This window comes from Bicyclus anynana, chromosome Z (genome assembly GCF_947172395.1).
Source record: "Bicyclus anynana chromosome Z, ilBicAnyn1.1, whole genome shotgun sequence".
Classification (NCBI taxonomy): Eukaryota; Metazoa; Arthropoda; class Insecta; order Lepidoptera; family Nymphalidae; genus Bicyclus; species Bicyclus anynana.
The window spans coordinates 19,472,425-19,484,431 of record NC_069110.1 but is presented as its reverse complement, the minus strand read 5'-3'; the positions used below and the strand labels follow the sequence as shown (position 1 = coordinate 19,484,431).

The window sequence follows — 12,007 nt, the reverse complement described above, 5'->3', positions numbered from 1 at the left end:
AATGTACTGCTAAGACGACGAGAATAGGGTTGGTGACAGTTTTTTTTTAATCTATACTTATATTATAAAGCTGAAGAGTATGTTTGTTTGTTTGGTTGAAAGCTAATCTCAGGAACTACTGGTCCGATTAAAAAAAAATCTTTCAGTGTTAGATAGCCCATTTATCGAATCCCTGAAAAATGCTCCATATAAAATGGCACGAATAAATGACGTCGTCGATCATAATGATCGTTATATTTTTACGGGCGTTCAAACAAAATTACAAATATAATTATTATTTGTGCGTTTATGTTTATAGTGAGATTGTAGTTAGGTCAAGTCAATGAAACCCGCTGTAGTACGATGTAGTAGGTGATGTCACACCCTCGAGCCTTGAAATGCACTTACAAACGGTTGTTATCACTGTCACTGTATAGTTAGTGAGTCAACCCACAACCCGCATTCTATCAGTAGCGCCCAAGTTTCAAACCTGCTGGCCTATTCACTATTTTGGTCTTTATTATCAACCTATTAAAATTAACATCAAATCAATTAAGAAATTGTTTAAGTTAGTGTAAATAATTGTACTTGAAATAAATGAATTAGTCAGTTTTTAACCCTAAAAAAATTGTAATTTACCAAAATTTATATAAATAGTTATTAGGATAAGATAGCTTACGTTCCTTGTTATATTCTTTTTCAACAAAAAAAAGTACATATACCAGTAGGCATCGGATGTAATTTTTACATTAAATCTCAATTTGGTATATTATGTAATTTTTTTTATCTATTGTATTTGAATGTTCTTCGTGGTATAAAAGTGTATTAATTTTTTCTTTCTTTCTATTTATAACTCTAGAACGACTGGACCGATTTGGCTGAAAATTGGTGGCGAGGTAGCTTAGAATCAAGAGACGAATATAAGATGTTTGGGTAGGGTAGGGTAGGGGCAAAGTATATTATACCTTAACTATAAAGTAAGGGTAGAGTAAGGGTAGGTTAGGTGTAGGATGGAAGTAGGATGGAAGTAGGATAGGTCACGCGGACGAAGTTGATAGTAATTATATGAAAGCGAATTTATTCTTCACATACATTGTTGAAAGTTGGCAGAGAGGTAGTTCATAGTCAGTAGACGTCCGCTAAGAACGGATTTTACAAGAGGGCCAGATTAAGGAGGTCCAAGAGCAGACACAGTCGTGGAATTATAATACCGTATGATGTTTTAAAAGAGCAACTGTTGAGTTTCTTCCCGGCTCTTCTCAGCAGAACCTGCCATCCGAAAACGGTGGTAGTCTTTACAAATAGTCCACCTTTCTACTTGAAATAAATAATTTAGATTTTTTTATTATTATGACTGGCAGCAGGACGACGTAACCAGGCTCCTCGGCAGGCACATTAAATATGTATGTAAATGATGAAGTAGTACTTTGAAGCAGTTACATAGCGTCGGTATACTCGGGTATGGGTAGGGGTAGTTGGGTTGCTTCACAAATTGAAAACGCTGTCCCTGCCGCTCCTGGCAACGGGCCAACCAGCGCGGTCGATCGCGAAAGCGTGCCACGGGCCGCCGATGCATGCAATGGTGTGCACAAGGTTTATAATTAGAGTATGCACTACACCCTTTATAAAATAGGCTAGTCGACACTTCTTTTTTTTTAAATTTAATTTTGAGTTTTCGTCTTTAATTACCACCATTAAATCATGACATAACTTGACATTTCAAATGTGCTTGTAAACTTAGTCTAATTGAAATAAATGAAATTTAAATGGTCATAAATAGTTCATTATTGTTCTACTAGATAGAATTTTTTGTTTCATATTTTTTTGAGACGTGCTTAGATGAAAAGTTTAGTTTTTTTTTTAATGTTTTTGACAATACGAGTCAAAACGCCTGTCGGCCATGATGGTCTATATTTCAACCGTTTCATGACGTCACTATAACAAACGGAGCGTTTGAGAAAAATATAACAATTAGTTTGAAGTTTAGTACATCAAGTAACATTGTGACGTCACAAAATGGACGACATGTTTTTTGTCATTAAAAAAATTACACAGAAACGAAGTTTTTTTTTTAAATTTCTACAATATTACTCGTAATTCCATTAGCTATGTGGACTGCATTGTACACCATTTCCAATCACTTTGATGGGTTGTGCTCTTTAAATAGGACGGTACATAATCTGATATTGATCACATCGGGATGGATGTGCGATACAATTTTTTAATGAATGAAAAACTCTCGACAGCTATGTCACGTGTGTGACAATGCAGTATAATCATGATGGCAACGTGACTGTGTGTATGGAATAGGTATATCAATTACTAATATTAATATGCTCTCGACCGATTTTTTTTCTTTTATTTCAGCACGGCAGCCAATAAACGATATTTATTTCGTGTAGTTCATGGAATAAGGGTTCGAAATATATCGATATTAATTAATAAAACTTAAGGATTTCTTATGAAACTTTATTCAAAAATTTTATTTTTTTCAAACGTCAAAAACGCTGTCGTCCATTTTGTGATTATTGAAAAACATAGCCCGTAATAGCCCAGTGGATATGACCTCTGCCTCCGATTCCAGATGGTGTGGGTTCGAATCCGGTCTCGGACACGCACCTACAACTTTCAAGTTGGGTGCATTTTAAGATATTAAATATCACGTGTCTCAAACGGGGAAGGAAAAACATGAGGAAACCTGCATACCAGAGAATTTTCTTAATTATGTGCGTGTGTGAAGTCTGCCAATTCGCATTGGGCCAGCGTGGTGTACTATTGACCCAACCCCTCACATTCTGAGAGACTCGAGCTCAGCAGTGAGCCGAATGATGATCATGATTTAAAAAAAACTTACCTCAAAAGAGCAGTCGCCTCTTGATTGGTAGGCATTTGACGGGGCTGCTGTTTGTTTGACTGTTTAGATGGTCTGAAAAAAAAAACACCAGTCAATGAACAGTGTCCACAGGTTTTTTTTAGCTGGTGGGAGGCTTCGGCCGTGGCTAGTAACCACCCTACCGGCAAAGAACTGCCAAGCGATTTAGCGTTCCGGTACAATGTCGTGTGAAACCGAAAGGGGTGTGGATTTTATTCGCCGCAAATCTGACCCTTTAAATCCTCGTAGCTCTGAAAGTAATGATCGCAGATACCCTGTTACTTTTACAATTAGCGTACTCTTAATTTATATACAATTTAAAAAAATGTCATCATCCCTATTGCCTCCCCGCCCTACCCTAATCACCCGACAATTTACGTGTTATTTTGTTAAGCTCGTTGGTAACAGAATAAAATTCTTAATACAAAATTAATAATGCAGCTTCAAATGTTAATTCGGCGCTTTGGTACACCGGCGAACTTTTTAGCAAGTTATAAAAAAACGTATTTTTCTTATAAAAACATACTTTTATTAAACCAATTATTTAAGCAGATGGTTATTTATACATCATACTATTATCTCTATATACTTTTATACTAGGATATACTTGGGTTCCCGGGGCCGACGATATATTGGCCGGTGGGCATTATAATTTCAAAATTGCACTTTATGCAGTAGAAATCGAGCTAACAAAGTAAAGAATACTTTAACTCAATTTCTATTGCACGAGATGAGTTGAGTATGAGTGTGTCTAGTTGGAGTTTTAAATGTTTTCATAATGTTACTATCGCGTTAACGTAAACGCGAATTTATATGGGGTTGAAACAGTTGTGCAGTAGTGCCACTATACTACAGCCTAGCTTGATGAGTACTGTTACCAACAAACAAATTAACAATGAGGGTTTAAATCACTAGTCATTTCACACCTAATAATAATTATAATTAACTTGTTCCTAAATTAATGAAAATAAATTTGATTAATGAGCTTAGAACAGTTAGATATGGTTAATATATTTTATATAACATTTTAAACAAACCATACACAATTTAAAATAAATAAATTATGAAATGACCTGAGCTTTTTACCTTCATTTCTAATTTCTTTGTTGGTAAACAGTACTCATCAAGAAAGGCTGTAGTATAGATGGCGCTCTTTTAATTCCTTAGAAATTCGCGTTTACGTCAGTCGTCAACGCGATAGTAACATAATCAAACTGCCACTAGGACCTCAGTGCATAAATTGAAACTAAAACTCTCTTATCACGTGTCTCAAATTATAAAAATATTATGCGACCGTAATCATAATCGATTATTTACTTTGCGTTTTTTAGTATCTTGCAGTGGCTCCTCACTATCACTCGGTGCGTACTCTTCGCAGGGCGCCGATAGTCTGGAACAACACATCCCATTTGCAATTTCAATTGCACTTGCAATTAACGTGAGTGATAAGACTTGCCATCAATGTTTCATTTACAATATTCAAATTCAAACAACAGGTACTTTCATGAATATTTCTAGTGCCACTGGTTTGAAATGCAGTATCTAGAAATTCAGTCGCTGTCGCAAACATCGATTCCCAAAGTGATCCAGGTGGACCCCCAGGGGTCTATGGAAGACTCAGCGAGGGTCTACATTGACGTGACATAAAAATGGGTTTCACGATTCGGGGGTCCACGAAATTTATCTGGTTTCATACCGAAAGTGTGATACAGAGTGGAGGATGTAGGACGTAAAACAAGCACGGTTAGGTTAGATCACACATGCAGTGGTCAGTGTGCCTAGTGGGTGTTTTCAATATTTTCATACCGTTACTATCGCGTTGACGTAAACGCGAATTTATATGGAATTAAAACAGTTGTGCAGCAGAGCCACTAGATGGATCTGTTTCAATTCCTTAGAAATTCGCGTTTACGTTAACGTAACAGTATCAAACTGCCACTAGGCCCTCTGTTTAGTGCGGAACATGCTGTGTTCGGAAAATGGCAAGCAAAGTTACATGACATCCAAGCAAATACCCTTAATAAAATAATCACTTTAATTAGTTTATCAGCCCAAGCTCCTACCATTGACAGTATATAATAACAGTACTAACAGTGGCGAAGGATGGAATTTAGATAAGCCGTCCCAAAGAAAAGGAAATTCATATAGCGTGATACTAACTCCGGTATCACATATAACATACAATACAACAATGAATATACATGGATTTTAAAAGTATCCCGGGGGAAATCGGTTTGCATGAACACTTCGCCGCTGGTGCCTAACTCTCTGGCCTTAAAATGAGGAAGAGTAATGGATGACGAATTTAGAAATTTGACGATTTTGAATTACGATATAAATATTGAAAAATGATATTTTTAATAAATGCAAACGATTGGTTAATACCGCTTTCCGTTCTCCGTCGTCTGGCTTGACGAAGGACTCCCGTCAGCCTCGTTTCTGGTATCCTCGTCGTCTCTATTGTTCCTCTGCTCAGCCACCTCAGGTGGTAGACGTTCTCTATTTGATACAATAGCACGTTACTTGTGAAATGAATGAATGAACGAGATTTAAAAAATATGGATGGCTCAAAATATGGATTAATAATTTTAAGGATCCAGTCTTCATAGTAACTCGGGCCCAAATGAGACGAATGATCTAGAGCTGAAAATTGGCCATAAATTGGGACAATTATGGAGAACTCATGATGCCAATTTCCAAAGAAATCTATACTTGCCTAATCAGTTAAATTACTTGTTACAGGTGGGCAATAAATCGTATCCCTTTGACATAAAATTCATTGCATTATCAGTGTCAAACTCACAGGCGACAATTTTAATATGGATTTGACACTAACTTGACACATTTAGTCAAAATAGGACATTATATAATGTCAAATCCTAGGTAAACAGTCAATTTGGTAAACAGAACATTACACATGAATATTTGACAAACTTTGACATTGACAGCGCGCGTCAGGAAAAACAACTGACTATCAGGGAAATACGCATCAAAACCGATATAAATCACTATAATCGGTGTGAAAATAAAGAAATCAGCTTTTTCCCTATTGGCGAATATTATTTTGGCTAAGATTTTAATGGAGTAATCTAGAAAAATATACAAGAATTTTAGTACATTTTTCATTACTGTTTCGTTCTGAAAAGTGGGGACCAATTTGGGACATCTCTTTTTCTGATTGTGTAAGTGCAGTAGGTTCCATAATGGGACCTCAGCGGCGTCACCGGGGATTTTGGACGAGCGCAGAAGCATCAGCTGATGGGGCCCGAAGGCAGACGCCGAATATACTGACGTGCTGGTTGAGTATATATGAAGTTAGTTTTTTTTTGGTTGCCATAAACGTGGGTACGTTTAAAATATTGGGCTCATACTTGGTGGAGGTGCAATGTATGGTCCCTTATCTTTTTTATCTGCCGCGCTCGAGTAACTGCAAAACACCCTTCTTTAGATACTCTACTATAATTATTAACTAATAATTTTGTCAATCATGAAACAGTTAAAATATACACCATCATGGATGATAGCGTCTTAACTTATATTGTCAAAAATGTATGTATTGTCAAAATTGTATGTTTCAAAAAAATATACTAATTAATGATTTTTTTTAAATTTATTAGAACTAGGTAATGACGTTGAGCAGAACACTAATGAACAATTTATGACCTTTTAAAAAGTGTCAACTAGCCTAATATGGTTTAAACATAATATTGTTCAAAAAATATATTACTAGAACTATGTCAAACTAGTGAATGTGTGAATTTGTGACAATATTCAGTTATGTACACTTTTACTTTTATATCATTTAATTAAAAAAAAACAATTATACAGTAAAAGGTGCATACATAAACATCAAATATGCATAAGCAAAACTATGTTATAAGGAAAACTCATTTGCGTTTTTAGTGCATCCATTGGCCAAATATATAGTGCACCCCACATACATAAAACAATGCTTTAGCAAGGAGTAAACTGACAGACACTGTATCCTAAAATTGATTGGAATATATCAATACAAATTGAAGGGTCTTTCTGTACTTTCAATATTCTATATTTTCTAAAGTCCTGATACATTTTACACTGTTACATGTTATCAAAGCAAACTTTTTTAAATTGTATAAAATGAAAAATAATTGATAATTTTTTATTTCGGTGTACATGTTAGTCTGTATGTAATAATTAAATAAGTAATTTAATTGGAAATAGATAAATAAAAAGTTAAGAAGTCTAAGCTTCATATCCTTTCCAAGGAACACTTGACATTATAGACTGTTTAAAATAAGCCAATAATGAAAAATTGCATCTTTACATTATTTATCTTAATGAACTAGCTTTGCTGTCAATTTACTCAATGTTGAGAGATACAGAGAGCCTGTTATGGCTAGCCCATTGTGGTTTTTAAAAACCAAAAGTTTACACAGGTAAGTAAGGTAATTGACAAATTTTGAAACATCAAGTCTGACTATTTGTAAAGACTGCTGAGAAGAGCCAGCAATAAACTCAACTCAACAGTTGCTCTAAATCACAAGGTTTGACCATCACTGGGCATTAGGCCTGTATTAGTAGACATACATCATAACTATGACATTATATATACAGGGTGTTGCAGAGTATTTCCCATAACTTCAAGATATTGACAAGTTACGGGAAATACTCCTGAGCATCCTGTATATATTATCTATACTAATATTATAAAACTAAAGAGTTTGTTTGGTTGGTTAAATGCGCTAATCTCAGGAATTACTGGTCCGATTTGAAAATTTTCTCAGTGTCAGTGTATAGCCCATTTATCGAGGAAGGCTATAGGCTATATATTAGGAAACGGAACCACGCGGGTGGAACCGCGCGGCGTCAGCTAGTATGTTATAAGGTGAGGAACACTGCACTCATGTAGGTGCGATTGAGTAGAGTTAAGTCTAACAAATACAGGCCTTACACCAAGACATAAGAGTATACAATTGTAAGTTGATCTACTATTAAAAAAACTCATCCTTATAGAAATTACTTGTTAGACAATTTATTTATAGTGCAAGTTAATTTTAATTCTGAATGATCTGTCAGATTAATTATTTGTAAGATTTAGATGTGTTGCTAGCATATAACAAAGTTAGTAGTGTACTCTGCAAATTAGTCAGCCAACTTACAGAAGTCTATGGTAGCTCTTAGAGTGCCGCAAGAAATATAACGTGCAATCTAAATTACTTACTTTTTTGGCTCATCGATTAGGTATGGCAAAAGATTTCGGCAGATCAGCAAGCCGTTTCGGTTTCTACGCAATGGCAAGCTAACCAGCACTCTCTTCCTGCTGGGCTGCAGTGGTTTTTCAAGAAGGCTGGGGTTTGGAGGTGGTGATTCCCCTGACATGCCTACTTATAGAAATGAAAAATAAACAATGCAAAGAAAAGTAAGCTTAAATTCAGAACTCAGACCAATTACCGTATAGGGCCTGCCTTGCTAGACGTTACTTTTCTGCCAAAGTATATGATCAATGATCTAATGCGATTATAAAAACTGTTTCTACAGTATTGATGTTTCATACTTGTAATTGTGTTTGTCGGTTAAAGAGCTCTGTAAAAATATCTTTTCGTATAGTTGAATGGTGTAAAAAAATGGGCATAAACATCTAGTTTAGTATGACCAAATCCTCCAAATCCAAATGAGTACTAAATCTGGGTGTGAGTTTAAATCTGGTTGGGGGCATGTACCTCCAGTTGTGTGAATTTTAAATTAATGAATGTATAGAAATTAAATATCACATGTCTCAAACGGTGAAGAAATACATTGCGAGGAAAGGTATGGCAAATTTCTCCAGAGATTTAATTATTTAACCAGAGATTTAACCAGAGAATTTTCTTAATTTTCAGTTTGTGTAAAGTCTGCCAATCCACATTGGGCCAGCGTGGTGGACTATCGGCCTGACCCCTCTCATTCTGAGAGGAGACGAGAGCTCAGCAGTGAGTCGAATATGAGTTAATAATGATATACCAAATATAAGCTCATGTTCCTAAGAAAATGACAGACAATTTTGTTCGTGAATTTGGAATGCGATACCGGTCCTTCTGTAATTGATCTGAGATCCAGAACCATACCTTTGGCACTTGCTACAAACTATAAACCTTTACTTACAAACCTTTGATTTTGATAGTCCAACATGGTCATCATGCTTGCAAATGTGTTAATAAACATGATTATTTAAGCATCAATTTTCTTCAAAGGCAATTTGCAAGCATGAGCTTGTGTGGTCAGTATTTGTACATGTTGTACATTTAGATTAAGCTATTTTTATTAAGAAAAAAAAAATAACAAATAAACAAGTGAAAGTAGGTAAATTATGGAAAAAACTGCAAAGATGAGAGACTAAAAAACACCTACCTTAGTATTTTATCTTTTTCATGATAATTGTTGTTATTTTACGGCAATAATAAAGTAGTGCTGGTAGTTGAAATAATCATGTTAGATGATCGTAAAACAAAACATGATTGCCACTTGATGTAAAATAGCGAAGTCAAGGTCGTTTCGTTGAAATATGTGTGTTGTATGTAGATAATGCTAGCCACTCACCATCTGATCGTGTGTTCGACGCGATGTGCATGACATCATGCAGGCAGATCGCGACCAACAAACAATCAGTTTTATCGGACGTCCTGCCGTTAACGCTGCATGCACTTGGACTTATTGGATGGTGAGTGGCTAGCATAATCACCTAAATTAAAAACGTAAATTACTCATTTGCAGTTTGTCAGACAAAAGACGTGAGACAACACTATCAGATTACGCCGCTACAAGCGACCATAGACCTAGGAAATCTCGAACTTTATGTCAGCCAGTGACGATCAAGTAATCTCACATGCCTGCAGCGCTAACGGCTTGACATCCGTTATAACTGACCGTGTTAGTCGCGATCGGTTTGATGTCATGCACATCGCGACCACGACACGATCAGTTGCGCTGCAAGATCGTGAGTTTACTTGATCGTCAGTGGCTGACTTTAAGTGCAATTTGCAGGTAATGGTTTGTTAGGGTTTGGCAAAAGTGCGGTTCCGGCATATTAATTGTGAGTTCCGTTCATTTACCAATACAAAAAAAAAGATAAAGAATCTTGTTGTTTTGTTGAGTTGGTTTTTAATTTTGGCGAATTTTTACAAAATTCACCAAAATTAACTGTTTATAACGTGATTTAGTGCAAAGCATGCGGTGGTTAGAATATGAAAAACAGTGAACAAAAGTTAACTCCGTTAAAATAGATGTAGGCATGGTGAAAAGTAAAACCACAATGCAATTACGATGCAAACAATCAAACTATCAGAAAGTTGTAAAAAGTTATTTGGGACTTACCTTAGCTCGATTCTCCTATTGGAGAAAGTTCTGCAACTTGCACTGCACTTGTAATTGATTTTAAAAAACCACAGTTCCACCGGTGGAACAGACTAACAGAGTTTTACGGCACAATACGACTGACTCACAGACAACTATTAAATAAATATTACGACTCCGCTGAACTGCTGACTGATGACTGCTACTTGGCGATGGCGGTGTTTATGTACGAGTACTAGCCAGCCGGGCGCCGGAACGGAAAAGAAGTGAAGTGAAGAACGCTGCTTCGTTAATAAATACGTCCTCTGTGTTACCAGCTCCAAAAAATATCTATCCCAAAAGTTATGTTTAAAACGCCTAAAATAACTTTAGCTGGGAATTGGGATGATGACTAGGTTTGAATATATTGATTTTTACTAGACATTCGAATAAAAAAGTCAACTTTAACTAATAAATAAATAATAAAACAAAAATTATCATGATATTTGTAGATTAAATAATAATTATATTTTTTTATATTTCTCAAAAATGTAATCACAATTATTCTTTTTTAAATATTATTACTTAAATGTTAATCTAGTTAGACTAATAAAATATGAAAATTATAAGTAAATAAGTTTTTTTTCCTCTTTAAAAAGTTAAGTTTGCCTACATTGTAAACAATAAATTATCTTTAATTTATTGCTATAAACAGAGTAATTTACTAATCCAAAAAATTTAAGCAAGTAGTATTTAATTTGGGTACGTCATACGATTTCTGGATTCGCACACAATATAAACACCATCCTGTATAGGACAGACAAGACTGCCTGAAGTCAGGGTTGAGGTTAAGCCGATGTTCTGATCACCAAATCAATGCTTGCAATCAAATGTAGATGTACATTTGATTGCAAGCATTGATTTGGTGAACATTTATTAAGTTTGATCAGTGGTTACGTTTTAAAAGAGAAACCCAGTCTCCATACAAACTCAGGCCCAAATTATACAAAATAATACAGGGCTGAAAATTGGCTATTACTTATTAGGACAATTAAGAGGTATTCATGAGGCCAATTTTCAAACAAATCTTTTATTGCCTAATCTAGTAACCAGTTAAATTACTTGCTACAGGTAGGCAATAATTCGTATCCCTTTGCAAATCAAGGTTTAACTTGGCTATTTTTTTGCATAACAGTATCGTTATTCAGATCTTGAGCTTTAGGTAATGTATTATAAATTCTATAATCTATAGAATTTAGCAACCACTTAGATACATTTGTTTTGTATGGCATAGTCTATGTCTAGTAACGGCACACATTTGTGTTGAATTTGGCTCCCCTTTTCACATTTAAGTCTTGATAGGATATCATTACTTTTTGGGAAAATAACTATTTGTTTATACAAAAAAAAAAAATATTTTTAAAGCAGACGCCACGTGGATTTACGCGCATACTTCCCATTCCTGTAAGAATACGGGGATAAAATAATTATAGCATCCAAGGATAGTGTGTAACTTCCCAACATTGAAAGAATTTTTCAAATCCGTTTAGTAGTTTTGGAGCCTATTCAATGCAAACAAATAATTAATCTTCTCCTATTAGATTGCAGTGGTAATACGTGGAAAAATTGTTTTATTAACATAAATAAAAATCTATCATTGTTGTTAATCCGAAATCAGTTAATTTAATATAAATGTAATAGTAAATGCAAAACGGCTATTGCCTTTTCTAAAAAAATACAGATGGCAATATAGCCTATAAGTCAGCAATACGGTTATTAAAATCAATTTTAAGGTATTTCTGCACATAGTACTTACACAGTGTTATCTTAAAAAAGATAATAACAGTCTCAATAATTTATAGTCTT

At 35.0% G+C, this 12,007-nt stretch overlaps 2 protein-coding genes across 9 annotated transcripts in view; both read right to left on the bottom strand.

Moving 5' to 3' along the window:
• The window catches only part of LOC112054303 (protein NDRG3), an 80,168-nt gene extending 69,759 nt beyond the window's left edge, over nt 1-10,409 (bottom strand). For 2 of the 7 annotated variants that reach the window (XM_024094020.2, XM_024094022.2), the window contains exons 1-5: nt 10,184-10,409; nt 8,055-8,214; nt 5,237-5,350; nt 4,169-4,241; nt 2,834-2,905 (exon numbers count right to left, since the gene is read on the bottom strand). In XM_024094020.2, the coding sequence (XP_023949788.2) occupies nt 2,834-2,905; nt 4,169-4,241; nt 5,237-5,350; nt 8,055-8,067 (272 nt within the window). In that variant the 5' untranslated portion in view covers nt 8,068-8,214; nt 10,184-10,409. Of the gene's footprint in view, nt 1-2,833; nt 2,906-4,168; nt 4,242-5,236; nt 5,351-8,054; nt 8,218-10,183 lie in introns of all 7 variants that reach the window. The other 5 variants (XM_024094021.2, XM_024094024.2, XM_052890807.1 and 2 more) reach the window with 5 other exon arrangements.
• LOC112052913 (locomotion-related protein Hikaru genki) overlaps nt 1-12,007 on the bottom strand; it is a 361,983-nt gene that overhangs the window by 156,655 nt on the left and 193,321 nt on the right. The window lies entirely within an intron of this gene.